This window comes from Poecilia reticulata, chromosome 21 (genome assembly GCF_904066995.2).
Source record: "Poecilia reticulata chromosome 21, P_reticulata-male-v2, whole genome shotgun sequence".
NCBI classification, from domain to species: Eukaryota; Metazoa; Chordata; class Actinopteri; order Cyprinodontiformes; family Poeciliidae; genus Poecilia; species Poecilia reticulata.
In genome coordinates this window covers 15354995-15377488 of record NC_088850.1, presented here as the reverse complement: position 1 = coordinate 15377488, position 22494 = coordinate 15354995, and the positions used below count along the sequence as shown (strand labels likewise).

Genomic DNA, 22494 nt, shown 5'->3' with positions numbered 1-22494 from the left:
TGCTTTTTGGAGCTTTTCTTAGGCGCAGATATTCGTGACAAAGTGGTTGAATCAACCCAGAAGGCAGAAACAGTGAAAATTATTATTACTGCAGTTATTTAGCAGCGTGTCTATTCATGTTCATAGTTCACAGGTCACAGTTCCAATATTAACAGGTCCACATTGACTTATTATTTGTACTTCATTTCATTATTGACCGACTAGCATACTGAATTTGTCGGTGCCTAACATTTGCAACCCTCCTTAAATGTGTTTTGTTCTTCCTTTGCTCACATAAATAGTGTTTACTAATGGTGAAACTACCAAAAAAGTTGCTCATATTCACATATAAGCAAAATGAGTAAAATACTTAGTGAAAAAAGGCTTATTTAAAAGATGATCCTATTAACACTCACCTTTTTTGCTCTTTCAATTTATTGCATGGTCAAAAACACGCAGTAATAATGAATTGCTCCCAGATACTAAAAGTTGAAGTTACCTTGGACAAAAGGTCAAAAATACTTACATCAGTTGTTTTTACGATTGTATGGACGTAAAATTAAAATACGTCAAAGTGGATTATGCATAATTGTGATCATAAAGGCATTAAAATCTTCTTTTTTTAAAATAAAATCCTGGTTCATTCTAAACTTCTTTAGCTGAGAAAAATTGCAATTATGTAAAAATCTGACATCACTGGCGCTGTTACTTCTGCTACTTCTGAAAAGTTTACCATATCTCCTGCCAAAAAATAATACAATTACGGTGAAAAACACACACAAAAAAAGCAAAACGCAGTTGATTAGTTTGAATGGTTGCCATTAGTTCAAATTATTACGTTCGGATGAAGGCTTTAGAGTCAAGTTGAACGCAAGAAAAGAGACGGGCCACATATATCGGGTCGTTTTAAAAATGGTACAATAAACTACGTGGAGTTTGTCATGTAAGAACAAGCACCGTTCATTTCAAAGTCCTCATAAAACTTGAGCTTCGCTCATGAACGTGTTCATGCACAACACTGCTAAATAGTAATTGTGGCTGTATCTTCTTTTGGAAGTGTAATTAGCAAAAGTGCGATCGTCAGCCAAGTATTTATTACCGACTGTTGTTAATATTCACTTTGGATTCTTTGCATTTGACTGCAATGACAAAACTTTTTTTTTTTTTTAAATCTAGTTTTATTTTACTTAACATAACATAATGGCATGGCTTTTTAATGCAGTTTAATCTCCGCTAGCTTGTCTGACTGCTGTGACAGGAAGCGCTTGTTTGGTTTTATTCTTCTGACTTTGGCTAAAGGGTCTCAAAGGCTGCTGGATGGATTACTGGGATGTCTTTATAGTTATTTCCTCTTTCCACCCAATGGCTTTTATTAACTTTGATGATCCCCAATCCCAACTGGGAGCTCATAGCACGTGTTTGTCACATTACTTTGTTTGTAGAAAACCATTCTTTAACTCGTCTCTGTATAGAACGTTTTCTACACGAAGCTGTTTAACGAAAGTACTGAAAGGAGCCATTAAAGCACCAAACCTGTTTTATTGTCTAAAATATTTTCACTGAGATTCTTGGAAGTGCATTTGGTTCTTTTTATTTCCTGGAAAGACTTTGCCCTGGCTTTTTTGTATTTACCTTGTCTATGTGTTTATTGCAACAGGGTGGTATGTCACACGCTGAATGAAAAGAAGGTACTATCGGTAGCGCATAATCGGCTTACACAACATCCGCATTTATTCACAAACAGAACTTACAGGTTTTAGTGGGGGCAGAGAATTTAGTCAACATAAATTATCTCAGTTCATAAGTGATTTACCCATCACACCATGCAGGTAAATTGTCTGAATCGCTCTGGATTCAGGTGCTGTAAAATCAAATTTTACATGTAAGAGAGAATGGGAAGCTTCTCTTTTAGTATTTTGCTTCAGGAATCCCTCTTTATGCCCCTTGCTGATGTTCCTGAATATGCCTCTGCATGTTTCTGGATGCTTTTCTGTCAAATTGCCGTAAGCCCTCCACTTGAGTTACCTCAACACTAGCCGTGTTCTTGCTAATGTGTAGTTCTGAAGCTGTGTGAGATTGTGCGTGTTACAAAACAAGGTGAAGGCATGAGAAACTGCATTAAGCCTCCTTGAATGTCGATGCTGCTAAAAGCCAGGCCCTTTTCGGGTTCGAAGTGTGTGTGTAAGCATGTGGGTGGCAGCTTTTTACGAAATCATTTGACTTTCTATTGAAAGGAAGGATTGTGGGACTGATTTCGCATTGTTTTAAAACTTCCTCCCTTATAAGTGACCTTTTTTTGCAGACTCTCAGTAAGGTCTTTTTAATAGAAGTTTGCTGAAAGATTGCACTTGCAACCAACCTCTCCACTTGCCCTGCTGTTGTATAAATCATTTGTTTAAACGAATTTGGCTTAAAGATTTGAATAGGGTTTGTATTGTCTTTTGCATATTTCCATTCATTGTTGTTTTTGTTTTTTTTCTGTTTGTCCGGATAAAGATAGAAGCCAAAGCTCTCGGTACAATTTGCAAGCAACATATATGCACATCATGACATTGTCAAACGTGTAGCTTGATTTTGTCTTTAGCTTGTTACAGTTCCTGATCCGTCCTTTAAGGAAATCTGATGTATGTGTGCAAGAGGCAAACGTGCAGAAACACATAAAGCATGCTTGCTCGTGTAGGAGGTATGTGGGAGAGAGGAGAGGGACAGAGAGAGGAGGAGTGATACAAACACGGTGGAACCGAATAAGAATTTAGCTGCTACAAACACCAACAAGGAAATAAATCCATTTTCATAGTATTTAGTCTGCAGAAAAGACAAAGAAAAACTGAAAGTGGCTCTTTAAAAGGTGTTTGTCATATCATTGAATGTTCCAGGAAATGCATAGATGTGTTAACGTGGCTCTGACACAGCTATTAATGCCAGAGCGTGAATCAAACAAGGGCTAGAAAAAGGAATTTTTATTGCATGCTTGGTGTAAAAAAAATGCAAATGTGAGACACATCCAAACCCATTATTTCACAGTTATGAGTTGATCCTTTTGCTCTGCTTTGCTGTCCATTTGTTTTATACATTTTTGCAAACAACTGTTTGTTTAATAAAGACATTTCTGAGTGACATTAAATGCTAACTTTGTAGAGCGTTCTGACAACAAAGATGAATTGAAAAAATTTTTTTTTCCCCGACAGAAGGTACACATAGAGACATTTGGTAGATATTTTAACTCTCTCACATCTCTCCTAAAATACAAGTCACTTAGAAATGTGCTGGCAGTTTTTTTCCTGTTCTGATAATGTTTGCAGCAGAAAGACACCTGTCACAGATTGGCATCAGTGTTTCAGTTTAGCTCTGTGGAGGAACGAGTGAAGCCTCGTCGAGATAATAGTTGTTTGTTGCAGCTGGGAAATGTCTTCAGGAAACAAAGCTACAAAAGAAAACGTCAAAGAAGCATCTGGATTAATAGGATACGTTTATCGTAACATTAAGGAGAATTTATTCAGGGCTTGTATGAAATGGTACATTTTCTGCTTTTACAGGAGATATAAAAACTTTTTCTTTTTTTAAATTAATTGACTACTAATTTTTAGTTGATTTGCCTTTAATGTTTTGCATATAATTTCCACATTTAGTATTTTTTTTTATCAAAAACTTTTCTATAAATATTAAACGCCTCACTCCACAAATGCGGTTTCTTTAACACGACTTAGACATTTAAAATCCTTTTTTTCTTCAAATTTGACATCAACTAGGACTTGAAATTATATCTATTCATGTAATAATATGTCAGCTAAAAAAAGAAATTAGTCAGGAATTAGAAAACAGTTGTTTTTTCCACTTACGCTCAAGTGGAGCAATTAGTTTGGCAAACTGTCTTTGAGAGAAAAAAATAGTACAAGTTTAGTTCGAGATATAAACATTATTACGTTTTTTCAAAAATGTAAGTGTGTTGGGGAAATTTGCAGAATTTGTTCTTGTTAAGAACAACTTACTTCACTTAGAAAATGTATTTATAGTTTTCTTTTTCTCTCCCAAATCCTATTTTGCAGGTTTCCATTTCAATTCTTTATCACTTCAAGGCAGTTTTTCCACTTAAAATGTTCAGTTACATAATAATTTTGGTTAAGTCTAGTCATTTCTGACTAGTTTTTATTAAAAAATGTAGCTCAAATGTATTTTATATGAGAGTAAAACGGAAAGAGTATAGACTATTTTTTCAAATAAAACCTCAGTTGTCATTAGTTTAATATTGACACTATATTTTCTACATAGATGTGAGTGTGTCACATTTAATCAACTAGTAGCATTTGGACAATTAGTGAACCCAGCTGTGCAGTTCCTGCAGGACAGCATTCCTAACCCAATCACACTCACATCTTGGTCCTGCTGGTTGCGTGGAAGAATTTGTTAAAATGCCATTGTAACGGCAGCAGCCTCCCTCTCTGTTTTTACACAGATAATTGATGTTTAGGCTTGTAACATATTTTAGTGCGTTGACAGTTCATTTTGAGTCAGACAAGTCATACAGACAGAGGTTGGAGTGCTAACTCAAAACTTTGCTTCTTGCTTTGAACGTTATAACTTTTATCGATTGGTGTTTTTGCTGTCCTCTGTGGACGAAGCCAGTTTGATCAACAAAATATTATGAATGTTTTCCTGCACAGGCTATGAATTAAAAAAAAAAAACAAGTTGTAGGAATGTGCTAAAGAAAACAATCGCAGTTTTTTGCCAACAGCGTCAAAGTCGTATGATCTTCCAATATTGTGTGAACCTAATTTTAGAAAGCGTGTTACCTTACAGCCAGTGTGAAACTGCTGTCTCTGATTCTTTTTCGTGGTCTGTCTCAGGACAAAGAATGCTATTTTGCTTTCTTCACCTTCCATTCGTGAGAATCTTTCCGTGCGTGAGATCTTTGTAAGCCACATGACACATCGTCCTACAAGAGCAAAAGTTTGTGGCACCTTCAGAACTCGGTTGTCCAGCAGTCGGTCTTCAGCGTCACTTTGTTTGTTAGCCGTGGAAGGACATTCATGAGGTTTGGCTCTCTTAAAGCTGCATACGTGATGGTCACGGGAAAAATGTAACTAAATATTTATTTGAATGCTAAATTAACTATAATAATTATTAATAATCATATATTTGTATTGGGATTATCAAGAATCCAATCGTTTTTTTAATGTAAAAAAAATATTGTTTAGGTCCTCACTTTGTCAGGGTTGAAATAAAACTCCTTCATCTTTCCGATCTTATACAGACTCAGTCAAGACTTTGAAGCTATTTTGGGCAGAAGCAGCAAAAAGGATGCACAGCAGGACATCTAGAAGCGAAGTGATACACGCATAGTGTTACAAAACCATATGTAGAGTTTGTAGAACACGGGATGCTTGAAAAGATTTCTATAAACTTTCAGGAGCTGAAATAGATGCGCCTGTTAAATACACAGATCGACTATATAAACAGGCTGGGCTTTTTGAAGCGAAGGCCACACCCGTCCTGCAGTAACCGTAAACCCAACACATCATCGGCACACCTTCTGCACACATTTCTCTACAAATTTAGTCAGTAAAATATCACACATTCATCAGCGTACACACACAGAAAGTGTAACCTGGCAAAGCTACACTCACATCCCCTTTTTCTGTGTCTCTGAAAAACGTGGTCACACGCTGACCCAAACCCAACATTGTCACCTTTCCGTGTTGATTTTATGCTTTTTCCTGCGAATTTAACCAAAATGAGAGATTTCTTTTGGCCGTACTTCGGTGAGGTGAGCAGCCATTTTTACTGTATGTCCAGCACTGTAAGTCAACTGAACTATCAGCACACACACACACACACACACACACACACACACACACACACACACACACACACACACACACACACACACACACACAGTTTGTACTGCAGTGGAAAATCTTCACCGCCACAGCGCAAGTTGCCTAGCAGCCCTGTGACGTCAAACCGAGTTTCCCTCTCACAGCTGTGCAGAGTCTCTAAGTTTATGGGTGTGTGTTTAACCTAAGTGTGTGTTTGTTGCAGTGCCTACTTGGTTTACAATGCAAGGGGAACCACTGGTCAGTCCTTTATTTGGTGCTTTTTGTGCAAATTTGGAGAATGCAGCTGCATGCTTTATGCATAACATGAAGCAGTCGGGTCAAACTGCTGTCACTGGGTTTGGTGGCCTAGATGACAGGACGGCCTTTACTGGACCTGCAGCTCGGGGGAAACCCTGCTGGCCCTGACACACGGTTATGAGAAAACACTCATGCATGTGAGCCAGAGATCAATATGTAGGAGTATTAAATGCACTGACATTCCCTGACAAATTTGCAAAAGGACACCCTTGAATCACTTTGGCTTTTTTTTTTTTTTGCCTTGCAGAGTCAAGCCTAGATCGAAACTCAGATTGGCTCTTTAATGTTCCATAGTGACCTCAATTTGGAAAGAAGTCTTCTTATCTAACTGCAATGTTTAGTTACGACATAACTGAGCAGCAGCCACATTCAAAACATCTAACCTCCTTTCTACTGTAAGGTCTTTCTTTTCCCAGCTCACCAGCGCAGTCAGTATTTCAAAGCTGTTTCTCCACCTTGGTTACCGAAGGATTAATCATGCTCTCCCCAAGCATGTTGTTTAAACTGCGTCACCCTCACTGCAGCCTAATGGTGCCTGTGTGCTTGATTTTCTTTTTCTTCTTTGGCTTGTGAGTAAGTGTGTGTTTGTGTTGCGTTTGTGCGCCTCGTAGTCTAAACTTTTGCAGACTCAGACAGTTGCAGTATTTGTATCTGCAAGGGGACCTTGTGGTGAGAGATATCGAGCCTGTTGTTTCCTCAGAGTCTCTCCGTTTAAAACATCGGCGTGCATCAGTGTTTCCCCTGCTTGTGCACGTTACACATTAGTAACCCAGAGTTACCCTTTGCCCTGAGTGTCTTTTTTTAACCATTTGACACCCCTTTCCTGCACTACTTTCCGCATGCAAACAGTCGATATTGGGTGACATAACTGCAGTTTCTTTTCGTTGATAATTAAACATTATATTTCTATATATCTGTGCATATTTTTAAGATAACCATTTTGACATAAAACCAATGAATTTGTAGCTTCTACATGCAAATGCATGTAGCTGATGTGTTGAAAATCATGCATATTCTAGAGCCAGTAATGACCAGTGACCAGTAAATCCTCTCTTGCTTGGTTTTTTTTACTCTTTCCTCTATCTGCTGTTTACAGTGGGCAAGGCCAGTTTTTTTTTCTGCCTTATTTTGTTTGTAGTTAGCGGCGGATGTGGAAAATACTGTCGCTGAGGCAAGCGGCAACCCCCCCTTCCTCAACTTCCTGTCTGCAAGAAGTTCCTTCGCTTACAATTTCCTCTCTCTCTCTTCGACTCTCCCTCAATGGAAACTTTGCTGTTCTTCCTGCTATCCTCCTGTCACTCAGCCAGTCTGGGGACGGAGATAGAAGAAATCTTTCACCGAGCGGCCAAAGATGTGAGACAGACTAAAGCTGGCGGCAAAGGAGAGGAAAAAGGCTTTTGAGCCTTCAGCGACTTTCTAAAAGCAGTCTTACTTCTTTTTTTTCTTTCTTTTTTTTTTTTATAGACATGAAGAGACATGAGTATGCACACATAGCATTTTTTGGGGTAATTATACCCAGAAGAAACCCTCCTTCAACACTGTGGGCATATGAGGAGAGTAATTCAAACACTGATCTGACAGAACTTGAAGACTTTAAATCAAACACCATTAAAGACTTGTTGGATGTTTTTTTTTTTACAGTCAGAGGCCTCTCATTAAGTTTTAACAGATGTAATTAAGCTTCACTAGAAAAGCTCTTTTCTCTGGAAAACATCTTATCTAAACCCAGGATGGCAACCTGGCATCTTTCACTCATCTTATAGACAGTAATTTCTCAACGAAGTGGAAGCCAAGCGGAAAGAAATTTCTGTCCTGTTGGATCGCAAACACTTTGGGAAAATCCCAGGTTGCAAACAGGAAAGAGTAGTGTATATGTGGAAACAAATAGTATTAAGACATTGCACGCACTGAAAATAAGAAAATGCAGCTCCAACTTAAAAGCAAATGCATTAATTAATAAGTCATAAAATTATGTTTATCAAAGTTAATTTATTAAGTTGTGAAGGTAAACAAACATAATTAAGGTACATTTGATGAATTTCATTCTATTTCTTATGACCAACTAACAAATCTTTAAGTTAGAGCTTCATTTTTTTTTTTCAGTGCATCCAGAATCTGGGATTTACACCCATTTATCAAAACACCTCCACCTCTGTCAGATTGAATGGAGGGCTTCTCTAAACATTTATTTTCAAGTCTTATCCCACATTTTATTTTGGATTTAGTTTTGACCTTGACTGATCCACATGAACTCATGAGCATGCTTTGATCCAAACCGTTCCAATGCAGCTCCGACTGAACATGTAGAGCTGTTTTCTTGTTGAGAGATGAACCTTTACTCCACGTTTAAGTGCTTTGTGCCTCCAACTAGGTTTTCTTCCTCGACTGCATTATATTTTGCGCCACCGACCTTTACATCAACTCTGACCAGCTTCCCTGAGCTTACAGAAGGAAAAGTGCCGCCACCGTGTTTCGCTGTAAGACTGGTGCAGTCAGCACCTTCTTGCTGCAAGGCAGCAGTGCTGCCAGCTGCGTCGCCGTGCAGTCCACGTTGAAAAATTAATTTCCAAATATATTTTCTTGTTTTAAAAGTACAAAAGGATTGACGAGTATAGGCTGGAGGAAGTACAAGAGATAAAATTAAGTTCTGTTTAAGATGCGAATGGAATCATCATGTTACATCAGTTTCCTAATTCAACAACAACAACCTGCAGTTTATTTAGTTACACGTCTTTAAGAATTGCTGACAGAAACAGGAAGTAATACAGTCAATAGAATTTGTTATATTTAGTCGAATTGTCACAAAATGTAGATAAACTGGACAGTGCCTTTGATTGCTTAGGTGCATTGTGAGTTTAAGTAATTAAAATTCACATGAAGTCTGCGATAAAGTGCTGAGTAGGTTGCCATAGAGTGTGGGCAATGCTGGTTTGAATGCTTCCTTTTGTTTATGTTAGCCATTGTTGTGGTTTTCTTGTCATCAATCTTTTATTCACCCACAAAAAAAAATAATAGTAAAAAAAACCAAAAAAAAAAACCTCTTAACTGCTTTCAAATATGAAACATATCTCAGAGGAATTTGCTTGACTTCTAATTAAATCTAGATTACTTTGCATTCTCAGACTCACACACACTTTGCTCCATCTGTTTTTCAATCGTCGGGGACCTGTGTGGAGATTTGCATGCCCAGATTATGTTTACCCTCTGTTTTGCCAATCAAATGATCCCGCAGTTGTTTGTGCCTGCGAGCAGTCAGACACACACAGGTGTAAATGTCACTGAGGTCGGGAGAGATGCGCCCGAGGAGCCGGGTTTTCCAGCTGTGAGAGGAGCGCGGGCCGGTCAGGTCGTCATTTCTGTCAGGTTACCTGGTTGACTGGCAGCCCATCTGTCACGATGTGGTCTGCATGGCTGTGCTCACTGTGGAGTGTTGTGGCATCACTCGTAGCCATCTTCATCATCACCGTCATCCACCGACGCAGCAGGCCTCAGGTAACCCACGCAGGAGATTTTTCAACTCAGATTCACACCTACTGAAAGATTCGCGTTCGACAAACTAGAACTAGCAAGACTTTACTGGGAAGTGGTGATTCCAGGTGGAATATTTGATGATTGAGTTCCTTTTTCATTTATGAAAACCGCTGAAGAATTTTTCTGCGACGTGCACATAGTGACCATGTTGGGTGTTGCTCTGTTAAGCTGGTGCAGACTCTTGCCTTGCATGCTAAAAAGTATGACAGAACTCACAGAGGAAGCGCAAACTTCAGCCAGTAGCCACCGCTCTTTTCCTTCCTGCTCATTGGCTAAACAAGTTGACAAAATTGAGCTTTATGAGTGTTTAGAAAACAAAAACAAATACTTCAGCTGATAACGGAATGTTTTAGCCATTTTGTTTAATTTCCAGCCTTAATTACTGGATAGCACAAGTAAACGACGCAATTTCCTGCCTCCAGGATGCCATAATTTTCCCTTTAAACAACCCGCTCTCCTTTGATTTATTTGATTTTTTTTTCTTGTTAAATATGAAAGAAAACATTCTCTGTTTATTGGACCTCTCGAACTGAGAAAAGTTTAGACTTTCTGCTCAGGGACCCATTTCAGATGACCTCACTCTTAATGAGTTTCCATCATGTGATTTCTGTAAACGTCAGGGCTTGGGTGTCTTTTTGCTGCTTGAGTTTTTTCCTAACCCCTTCACTGGTCCAGAGAAGAAAAAAAACATCACGTGACTTCTGAATGCTTTGAATGAACGTGTGTGGACACGTTTAACCATAGATAGTCATAGTAACAGCTGATGAATTTTCTTCAGGTTCAGATTATTGGACTTGGGTTAAATGTCTCCTTCTATGGTCCGCTCCTCTCTTATCTTATCCCTCTTCTCCTCATTTCTCCTCCTGCTGCTCTTCTTCTCTCTCCCACCCCCCCCCCCCCGAGTTATTTGGAGACATAATATTATTTCTCTTGATGCTCACAGACCGGAGGAAATCTTCTCTCAGTGAGGTCATCTTTAACTTTCTATTTGCAACGTCAAGCGAGAGGATTTTGTCATAATATCAGTCGAGCGGTGTTTAGGAAGTTGGATTTTTCAGCACATATTTTCAGCTCAGCTGCAATCGCTGGTGACCTTGTTGTTGAACAGCCAAGCTTTGTTTGAACTCTCAGAGTCAAGCTGAATTTTTCCACATCTGATGTAACGATTCCACTGCTAACAAAAAAGAAAAAGCGTCTTGGATTGCTGGGATTTAGATCGAGTGTAATACTGGGTGTGCACTGAACTAAAAATCTGTTTTATTTCTATTTTAGATTTCCCAGAGTTGTTGTGCACCCGGTTTATTTATGCAGAGTAAAAACAGCTTCTCAGCAAAAGTCACACTCCAACCACAAACCTCTGCGAATTGTAGTATTTTTTTTTCATAGGCATCCACAAAGTAATGTATAATTATAAGGCGGACAGAAGTTAAACATAATTTTTAAATGATTTACGAGAAATAAATCTGAAAAGTGTGGCATGCCATTGTTTTCAGGCCACCTGAGTCAGTACTTTTGCAGAAACCCCCCTTTGTTGCAGTAACAGCTGCAACTCTTTTTTGGTATATCTCTGCCAGCTTTTAAACTAAACTTTCTGCAGATTGAGGCTTCCCAGCATGATACTGCCACCACCTTGTTTCACAGTTGCGGACTGTGACACAAGTCCCAAACTGTTTCACAGTCCCACACATGTAACTGGTCTAATGTTGGACTTATCTGACCAGAGAGCAATTTCTCCACATGAAGGCATCACTTCTTATGATTCTATTTCAATAGTAGCTTTGTTCTCGCGGCTTTTTCTCAAGACCCATGCTTTATTGTGTGCAACTGATTCTAATTTACACTCGTTCTGACATCATATCCTAATCAAATGACCTCTAAAGGATTTTAGTTGCACAGGATTTTATATATATATATATATATGTGTCAGAGTAACGAGTGCTTGATATAAATGCTCACCAGACTTTTCTGATTTTTATTTGTAAGATGCTCTTCCGCTTCACAGATATGAACTAATTCATGTTGGTCTAGATATAAAAGCTCAATAAGTTACAATGAAATTTATCGTTGTAACAAAATATGGAAAACACGATTAATGAAGGAAAGTCTGAGCACTATAAAGCCAGAGAACTAGTAAAAAAGAAAAAAGAAAGAGTTGGATTTAAATCAGAGAAAAGCTGTTTATGTTGAAACAACAATGCTGTGTGTGTGCGTGTATATGTGTGTGTTTGCATGTGTGTGTCACTTTGTGAATGAGTGTCTCTTTGTGAGGCAGGACTCCCACAGTTCAATGCATCCCTGCCAGGGACAGGGCGAGCCTTTGCTGAAACCCTGGGTCTGTTTGTGTTTGTGTGAGTTGCCAGGGGAAACCCTGGCTCAGTTCTCCAGAGTTTAGTTAAAATGTTAGAAAACAACAAATGTAAAAAAAAAGGAGAAGTTGGCTCCCCGAGGTCACAGATAGTCAACACAATGTGTGTGTGTGTTTTTTTTAGGTGCACGTGTTTATTATGTCTCTTATAGATTTTTAGCAAAACTGTGAAAAGCAGATAATTAGCCAACATATTTAAAGATCGACTTTAACTGCTGCTTCTCTTCTTTATTTAAACTTGCATTTCAAGGGTAAATACATAATGCAGCCAATCAGTTTATTAGGGTTGGATTTAAACCTGTTCGCTGGGTTGAAGTGAACTTTGTTGTTAAATGTTGCTGTGTATATACTACTGCTTCACAACCTTCTACTGCCTCAGCTTGTAAACAGTTGTATAGAAATTAAGTTAATTGTGCTTAGCTGTGAAGCAGATACTAAATCTAATGGAGATTGTTTATTTGAATATAGCTCATGCAGTCCATGCAAAATATAGGTATGATGCAAATGTGCAACGAGACACAATCGTGCAAAATATTGAGCTAAATCTTTTTATACTGCAGGTAGTGGTACTTCACACTCATACCACTAGGTGGCGGCAAATTACGTTCAAAATGGTCTTTTATTTGTTTAAAATGTCGATCAACAGGCATCTCAGCTGCTCAGAGACCAAATGCAGATTATATTGAATCCTACGCTTGCCTCAAATATTAGTCTAAACTGGTTTGAAACTGAATATGTCAGAAAACTGGTTTTACTTTTAAAGTAGTAAACACTCTTATCAAAAAACAGTTTTTGTTTGCCTTGTAATTCTTGTTTTTCCATTTCTTGTTTTTCCGTTTGAGAACAGATCCATGTTGGACAACAGTCCATGTTGTTGAGGTTGTACATTTAAAGTCATAACCTTCCTGAGGTTAATCTGTATTTGCTATTGCTCTCTTATCTACTTTTGCTAAATTATAATGATTATTATTTTTTCATATTCCACTTAATACATTCTTGGATAGCAGCTGATTCTCTGCCAATGCAGCTACTCGGGAATAAACATCCTGAAAGTCAGCATGCTCCAAGTCTAAGCATAGCAGTGTAACAAAGTAGAGATACATGATAGATACGCTAAGCCTCTTTGTTTCTGTGTGTGTGTTTATGCAGCACAAGTCATGGAAGAAGATAAAGAACATGGTCCACTGGTCTCCATTTGTTATGTCCTTCAAGAAGAAGTATCCCTGGATTCAACTGGCTGGACACGCAGGTATGCAGAACACAGACGACTTCCTGGTTACAAAAGAAAGGGACGGTTGAATCCTAAGTGCTCTGACACATCTAGCTGAAAAATGGTTGGCTGCAACGTTAGCGCTATACATCATCATGTTGGACCCCACAGAGCCTGTTTGCTTAACGGAGATCTAAATCACAGCTGAAGTGTTTTCAGTCAGCTAACCTAAGCTACGGCACTTCAAGCTCTTTCCGCAGCCGCCTGACTCTAAAGGTTTTTCTCTTCACAGGGAGTTTTAAAGCGGGTGCAAATGGACGCATATTAAAAGTAAGAAATTAGCTTCAGATCATCTCTGTTGTTAACAGCTTCCTCATATTTGTAATTCTGATTTAAATACTCAATTGCTAACGGTGTCTTTTAGAAACACTGTGAATGCGAGCAGCGCTGCTTGTCCCGGCTGATGGAGGATGTGCTGAAGCCCCACGTTCCTGGTTATCACGGAGACGTGGAGAAGGATGGCCAGAAGTACAACCAGATGGAGGATCTGCTGGCAGAATTCGACTACCCGTGTGTAATGGACTGTAAGATGGGAGTGAGGTGAGAGTACGCAAAATTGTTTTCACAAAATGTTTTACATTATGTGCTTAATTCCACTGACTGCTCCAGGTTTTTGGTCTTACAGAGGAGCTCGTCTGTTGTCTGAGATGTGAGATGGAAAGTTATTTTATTACGTGTCAACTACAAATGTAATTGTGTCATTGTGCAGCATTTTTCTGCCTGGTCTTTGCTAATTTATTTATATCTGTTTCATTATCTTCTTATCCCCAGCCAAATAAGATAAAAGCATTTTATTTGGCTGAAAGCTGCTTTTTCCACATGTTCCTCCTTTAACCGTCATAGAGCAAAATAATCCCAATCCCTCTTGATGTTTGAGTGTATCAGATGTCAAAATTATCACTCATTTACTCTAAAGTCTGAAACTGGACTTTAAATTTGACAAAACTTGACTTTACAATGGTAAAAAAAAATCAGTTTTGGTTGGGAAATGGGCCTTACATTTATATTAAGTTTAAAGAAAATTCAAGGTGCAAAAGCCAAGTTTAAAGTAAGATATGTGGCTTTGCACATACGCCAGTCACCAGGTACTTACTTACCTGTGCAGGGTAACGTTGCAGCTCTTTTCTACAAAAAATAGATAAAATTTGCGTCACTCAAAAGGCATTTTTCATCTTTTGTTTTCACTCAAATGCTGTTGTTGAATTTTTCACTCGGTACGAGCGAATCCATCTTGATCATAATTTTGCTCAAGGTTCTCCAGAACGTTAACGCCACTCACGTAGGTGCACATTTTACCAAGTTTATACATAACACTGAATGTTACATTTAGAAAAACTCCATTGAGCTGCTGGTCATCCTATGTGTTCTCCTTTTGTGGGAGAGCAGATAACCTCTGTAGGTCAGCTAGAGCTAAAAACCATAGGAACAATATGCAGTGTAAGGTGTGTTTCTACTCATGTAACCATTACGTATTTTCCATCTCCATCCCTCGCCAAATGTTCTTCTCTTAATTTCTCAGGACCTACCTTGAGGAAGAACTAACCAAGGCTCGGAGAAAGCCTGCGCCGAGGCCCGACATGTATCAGAAAATGATCGAGGTTGACCCTGAGGCGCCCACTTTGGAGGAAAACGACAAGAAGGCAGTGACCAAGCCAAGATACATGCAGTGGAGAGAGACAATAAGCTCAACGGCAACCCTGGGGTTCAGGATAGAGGGAGTCAAGGTAAGACTCACAAAGAGGGACAAAGGTGTGTGTGTGTGTGTGTGTGTGTGTGTGTGTGTGTGTGTGTGTGTGTGTGTGTATGCGTGTGCATGTGTGAGCAGCTTTCCTTCCCTTCTTTCTTCCAACGGTCTGCGCTGCTGTGTGGTCAATTCAGGAATATGACCTAACTTCCTGTTTTTTCCCAGGAACTTCCTCTCAAGGTACAGGAGTACCCTTGTCCTTTATGAGCTCTGTCAGTGTCAGCTGTGTCGGCCTCGGCATACGGTTCTGACATATTGTGTCCACACTCAAAGTCCCTTTGTCTGTGGGAGTCATGGCTATATAAGGATATTCACAACCTCCTGGTGGTCCGCTGCCATGATGCGGAGGATTATCCCCAGAAAAAGACGTGTGTGTGTGTGTGTGTGCTTCTTCGTTTGGGAAATTATGCACGGATCATCATCATTTCATGGACAGCCAAGCCTGTAGCAATGATTCTATTATGTAAGATGAAATCATGGTAAAGTGTGAGTTACGGGCAGATTGGATCAGAGACTCTCCAAACTTTAAGCCATAAAGAGAGAGAAAAAAAAGTACTTTTGCTTCTAAATATTACCTCGTTGCTAGGCAGCAAGCGGAATAAGAAAAGCTAATTTATTCCTTTTTAAACCACCTAACTAGTGACCATCAATGGTCTCGCCTCCTGTCAGAACATGCTTGCTGCAGCGTTGCATTTTCTGTCACCGCTTCGGGTTCACACACCGGCACTCTGTTACAACTTTGAACATTGATACTTCCACATTTGCTGTTTTAGAAGGGAAGTGTACAGTTTGGTCTGTTGTGATGGTTTTAATCATTAATGAGTTCATTTTAGGAAGACTCTTTACTACAAAGGCACTGGCAGCAGATCTGTGACGCTTCTAAATATAAAACAAACTCTTTTTTTGGACTGTGGGAAATTTACGATGACGAGAGTTACTTGTGATCTATGAAGTGGAAAGCTTGAAGGTTTAAAAATAGTTACTGGATGTTTAGATTTAAAAAAAAAACACAAAGAGATATTTTCTTGCTCAAAGGCTAAATTTCTAAAAATATCTCTCCTACCCTTCTGCCTTCCTTCCACACATTGTTCTCCTTTTCTTCTCCTTCCTACCTTTTCTATGTCCATCTGCTTTCCTAAGACTGAAGCCTGAAAAAGGATTTTCAAATTTCTTCTGCTTTTTTTTCTTCTTTTTTGTCAAGCTTAAATGTTTCAGATTGTCAAACAAGTTATTTGATTTTAATGTTAAGTACTCTTAATAAATTAAAATGGCAATTTCATGTATTAATGGGAAAAAAAGTTATCCAAGTCAACTTTGCCCTAGGTGTAAAAATTAAGAAAGAAAGTTTTCTATCCTGTCTGACAACCGGAAGTAGGTTAAAATATTTTGAAACATCTATAGAAATACAAGGTCAGATAGGAAACACATCCATTAACTGTCAGTCTGCAAGTAGCTGCAAGGTCATTTCTTGGATTTTGCAACTCCAGAGATCTGCCAGTGGATTTGCTCAGGCCAAATCCTTCCAAACATTACTTACCATATTTAACGAGTCACAAATAAAGCCAGTAAATTTTAATTTCCTCTTGTTTTTTTTTTCTGTAGAAAGAAGATGGAACTGTGAACAGAGATTTTAAGAAAACAAGGACAAGGGAACAAGTGGTGACAGCCTTCCATGACTTTGTAAGAGGAGATTCAGAGATATTGGTGAGTGTTTTTCTAAAATGCTCAGTGAGCCAATAAGCTGCCAATTACAATAGTAATAGTAAAGCATCGGAGGATGAGGGAAGTTGTGTATGATGTCCATCATTACGTTTGTGATTGAGGAACAAGTAGACGCTGTGTCTGAACGTTTTAACAGTCTGGCTTACAGTCGTGTAGAACCGCAACAATTCAGACAACGTCGAACATTTCTGTGCTTTAGTTTCATTTCCCACCTGGAACACGGTGAAGCGCAGCTACTTGTTCACATATTTTATAACAAAACTATTAGCAAAGTTTACTGGATGATAACTTGTCCCAGTAATTATTGCGAAAAATGTTAATATTGTGGTTTTGAGTCAATTTTCAAGTAATATATTGATAATGGCATAATAATGCAAGTATGCCCTTTCAAAAACCAGTAAACTTTAATTTTGTAAATAACACCTAGTACTGGAAGATATTTTAAATATCTAAGATAAAACACAATCAAAAATAGTAAATAAAACAAAAAATAAAATGGACTGATTTCTCTGTTGCCCTGCAATAAACATTAATCATCAGAATGGAAATTATTGAATTTATTTTAAGCTGATACAAAAAGCTTATATATAATAAGGCTTATGTATAGAGCTTGCAGGGTTATCTAAGAATATATTACAACTCAAAGTAGCACATAACTGTGAAGTAGTACGGAACTTCTATCTATAACTGTTTTAGAAATACAAATCTGAAAGATGTGCAGTGCTTTTATTTTCAGCCTCGGTTACTCTGATACCCCTAAAGAAATCAAAAACTAGAGCAAGCAGTTGCCCCAGTTGAAAAATAGAAAGAAGATGCTCTGCATGGTTGAGAGAGAAAATCTTTCTGGTCTTCAAACAAAATGCTAAGTGTGGTGAAAGCTCAACACCTAACACTGCTCACCACATTTACAGTGAAACATGGTGGTGGCAGCATCATGGTGTGGGCAAGCTTTCCATCAGTGGGGACTAGAAAACTGGTCAGAGTTGACTGGAGGCTGAATAAAGCTTAAAATAGGGCAAACCTGGATGCTGCTAGAAGGTTTTCCTTTGCTAAGCACATTTAAGACTAATTTTGCTCTTTATTTGTATTATTTTCCAGAACAAATATCTAACGAGGTTAAAGGAAATCCGAGCCACTTTGGAGATCTCTCCGTTCTTCAGAAGTCATGAGGTAAAGACATGCAGCTAGTAGGGGAAACATTTAAGAAGTTGGTTTGTAAAACTTGCAAAAGAAAAAAATACATAATACAAAAATACATAAAATTCTTGCTCACGTTGAAACAAAACACTGAAAATATGCTCTGTGTATTTATGCATGTAAGATTATATTTCTGAAAAATATGTTGAATGCATCATCTGTTTTTTTTTTTTGCGTTGTCACTGATGTATGGATTTTAGCAAAAGTCTTTATGCAGCTTTATTATTTCCGTTGGAGTTGATGGGAGTTAAACACAAGCCAGTTGTGGATTTAATCCGTGCGTTAGTTACCTGTTTACTCAGTTTATGTTGTTAACGTAAAGTAAACACACCAAATCACTCAGACACAGCAAGACTCATCATGGAAATTAGACTGTTAACTGCCTGACCACACGCTTGCGCACATTTTCACACTTTCGCAAACACGCACTCACACACACAGACAGACATTTCGCACGAAGCTGAAACGAGAAGTGAGATAATGTTTTGAAAAGAAATAAACAGGCGTGTTCTGCTGAGCAAATAACGGAGGGAACCCTGCTCGGTTCTGGCCTTTGTGTCCAGCTCTCTTGGATCATCTGGCTGTTGTGTGTCTTCACAGGTCATCGGCAGCTCGCTCTTATTTGTTCACGACAGCAGGAAGCGCGCCAAAGTGTGGATGATCGACTTTGGAAAGACCACGCCCCTCCCTGACGGGCAGGAACTAACCCACCGAGCTTCTTGGGTAGAAGGGAACAGAGAGGACGGCTACCTTTACGGACTCGACAGCTTGGTGGACATCTTCTCCTCCATGGTGGACTCTGAGACCTGAAGTCTGAAGGTTTTGTTTTTGAACCAAGTAAACTTTTGGACACACCACCATTAAAGCTTCCATTCATACTTCACTCTTCTGGAGAAACCTTTGAAACACTGACACTTTAGCTCACGACGCAAACCGTATGGTCCAGCTCCTCTTAGTTCCTCACAAGTGGAACTACTAACAGCGACAGCGCCTCAGTTCCTCATAATTGAGTTATTTTGTGCTGTGGTTTAAACATGGGGAAAAAGGTCAATCTTATATAACCTCATTTTCACAGCATAACCTTTTACTTAAAAAATTCCCATTGAAAAGCAAACAATATGAATCTTGTTGCCTACTACAAACTAAGACCTGTTGACGAGCTTTAATATTATAAATAAATCCTCCGCAAAGGCCTAAACCAACAAGAGGTTACCTAATATTTGATTGTTAATGAGAGCCTCGGCATTCTATTATATTATGCGCTGTGCTTTATGAAAGTATTCACACCCCTTGAACTTTTTAACATTTTGTCACGTTACACCCACAAACTTCAGTGTGTTTTTATCTGGATATCTGACAGACCAACATGAAGTAACGCAATCTTGAAGTGTAAGAAAAATGATTATTTTTATTTTATTTTTTTACATTTTCTGCAAATGAAAATATGAAATAACGTGGATCCGTACGTATTCAGCTTTGATCATTCAAAGCTTTGAAGAACCACTTCTCAACTACTTACAAGATGTTTTTGCCCATTCTTTGAAAAATAGCTTAAGCTCAGTCTGACAGGATGGAGGCATCAGTAAACGCAAATTTCCAAGACTGATTCTGAATTTGTTTTAGGTTAGGACTTTGACTGAGCCATTCAGTCAAAGTCCTAACTTTGATCCTGTTTCAGCTCTGAATGCATTTTTAAAGTTCCTGCAGGAAGATTATACTCAGCCTTTCTTTCAACAATGTCTTTCTTCATTTAAAAGGAGACTGAATCCAAAAATGCTCGTCTTCTTAGGGTGTTTTTATAAAAAAAAGTTTTTAAAAACATGCGTTCTTCCAATTCATAATTAGCAACTACTTGGTTTTGGTCTTTCACATAAAATCTCGATAAAATACATAAAGTTTTATGGCTGTCATGTGACACAAAGTGAAACAGCTCAAGCCGTATACTTCTGCAAGGCACTGTTGGAGCAGTAGTTTGGTACAATTTGCTGTTTTTGGGCTTATTTTATTTTATTTTTATTTTTTTGAGAAAATTCCAAGAAATACAATTTTTAAAAATGCCTTTTTTATAAATTTGGTAGGACTTTGACTAGATATCTAACACACCCCCACCTCTGCTGTCCTGCTTTATTTTGATGGTGTTGAATCAGAAAAAATTATTCTAGGGCTCAAAAAAAGATCTGACCCATGTTTGAGCTTAAAATGGCAATCTTTAACGTTTCAACCAGGCTTTATTGTCAAACCTCTAAATCTCACATTCACTTTCACTCAACATTTCGTCTCTTCAATAATTGTATTTGCTTTCACTACGAGCATAATTGTGAGTTATAATACTATCTTGCAGCTACAAAGTGCTTCACTTTCTAGAGCTCTTCCAATAATAATGGTTGATCCTTCTCACACACACACACACACACACACACACACACACACACACACACACACACACACACACACACACACACACACACACACACACACACACACACACATTGCATTTAAGGTGACTGTCTTATCTGATCTCAGCACCTGTTTAACAGGTTAAATATTTGTGCTGTGAAGCTGCAGCAGCATGGTATGTTTACTTTTCATTAGCAATAACTAAATCTGGCAGTTTTTCAGGAATTTGTTGATGTCTTGGCTATTAGTATGCTTGTGATTTCTGAAAATGCAAAGTAGTACGTAGATAATGGAATATACACTTGGACCAGGATAAACAGTTCCAGTGAATAGCAATTACAATAGAATAGTTTTGGAATAAATGTTAGTCAGTGATTTGAGGGAAAAAATTATTAGCTGTTGTTACACGGCTAAAAGAAGAAGAAAAAAAAGCTCAGATGCTCAAATTGTGTTTCTTGTTTGCAGATTCTTCATATTCAAATAAAATGAGATATTTTTAAATACCACTAGGTTTTCCAATACTGAAAAACACAGAAGTACTGTTGTTCAGTGAGGCGTATGCACAAGCACTACTGAGCCACGTCATTCAGCAATTTAAATCTAAGAAATTCAGTTAAATAAAAATGTTCAAGATTGCCAATTTAAGCACCGTTAAGCCACAAAATGTAACTCCTTTTTATTGTATTTTCTTTTCTTTTTTGTTTTAATGCAATTTTAAACATCAATTTCAACGTGGAACTCATGGAAAGAGTTAGTACAATTAAGTGGCTTTACACCTAGACAGAGTCAAAGTTAAGCTAGAACATGTTGTTTGATTCACAGTCGTTTGGGAATTACTCACCATGAGGAGGCGCAACGGAGGAAAGCAAAGCGCATTTCCCAGTAGTTTTTGAAGTGTTATGAATTGCGACGTAATTATAACACTTAACACGTTTCTCTTTGGTTGCTCTGGGTAGTTCATGCGGTGTACAGAAAGATTTATTATTTAGTTTTATGTAGTTTTGTTTTTTACTGTAACATAGTTGTTGTTAAATCCTGTGGAACACTTACAGCCATGAACAATCCTATTTAAGCTACACAGTGCCTTGACATTACAAAGCCAAGTCAGAAAGCGGGGGGAAAAACAATGTTGGTTTTTGTTTTTAGGTATAAATATGGATTTCTTTGCTTAGTCTAACATGGGTGCATGTTTATTATTCTCTTAAATGTTTATTACTTTGTAAATTGTTCTGATTTTATTTAAACAACACAATGTATTCTGTGGGAGGCATTCAATTTTTTTTTGAATAATTATATATCTGGATTTGTCATTAAACATGTTGTATTTAAAGAAGTAATCACAGAGAGTAGGGAAATTGGGGATATGACTAAAAAAAAACAAATATGCATTTAAAACAATATATAGCCTATATGAGATTGATATGTTTGGTGTTGATTTTAGAATCATTTGGTAGATGAGAAGGAAATAAAATGTTCTTCACAGGCTGGCCTTTATTAAGCATTTGCTGTTACAGTAAATAAGTAAGTAACTTACAATTACTGTAAGTTAACGCCGTGCCTTCTTAAGGAAACAGGTAAACATCATGGCACCACAATCATGTCTGGGCTGTTTTAATGAAATGTGCTAACTATTCATTTCAGAGCTAGTGGTCATAAATATTGCCTGTTTTCCTTTGTGTGCGCTTACGGATGTTTAATGTAGGTGTTAAAGGTTTGTAGTGTTGCTGGTTTGTGTATTTATTTTTCGGACTGTTCCTTTAAAAATACATTTGTGGTGAAACATGTTTGTGTGTGATATTTTTCTAACTATCTATCGATCCATCTATCTATCTTGTGCATTTCACTTCTTCTGAAACTCTGACCCCTGCAACGCTGCACTCCTTCCCCACACTAATTGCTCTGTTTGCATGAAGCTTATTTGCCATTCAAATCACACCTGTCCACAACAGCAGCAGCATCCGGAGTTGCTGGGAAAGAAAAGACGTGATTCGTGAGTGCTTTTGGCCAGAGAAGCTGTACATGAGCACCTCTTTTCTTTGGTGTGGACTCAAGCTCAGGCCTCAAGAGTGTTTGCTAAAGAAAGCAACTTTAGATGCTTATACTTTTTTTCTCCCATATTGAACTGATTGTAATTCCATTTTGCATTTTTATTGC

At 38.1% G+C, this 22494-nt stretch overlaps 1 protein-coding gene across 2 annotated transcripts in view; it reads left to right on the top strand.

Annotated features, from left to right (window-relative positions):
- The window catches only part of itpkb (inositol-trisphosphate 3-kinase B), a 32401-nt gene extending 10277 nt beyond the window's left edge, over positions 1 to 22124 (top strand). For both annotated transcript variants that reach the window (XM_008398444.3, XM_008398443.3), the window contains exons 6-12: positions 13160 to 13259; positions 13513 to 13550; positions 13645 to 13820; positions 14800 to 15004; positions 16627 to 16728; positions 17845 to 17916; positions 18544 to 22124. In XM_008398444.3, coding sequence (XP_008396666.1) covers positions 13160 to 13259; positions 13513 to 13550; positions 13645 to 13820; positions 14800 to 15004; positions 16627 to 16728; positions 17845 to 17916; positions 18544 to 18753 — 903 coding nt within the window. In that variant the 3' untranslated portion in view covers positions 18754 to 22124. The remainder of the gene's footprint in view (positions 1 to 13159; positions 13260 to 13512; positions 13551 to 13644; positions 13821 to 14799; positions 15005 to 16626; positions 16729 to 17844; positions 17917 to 18543) is intronic.
- The last annotated feature ends 370 nt before the right edge of the window (positions 22125 to 22494 follow it).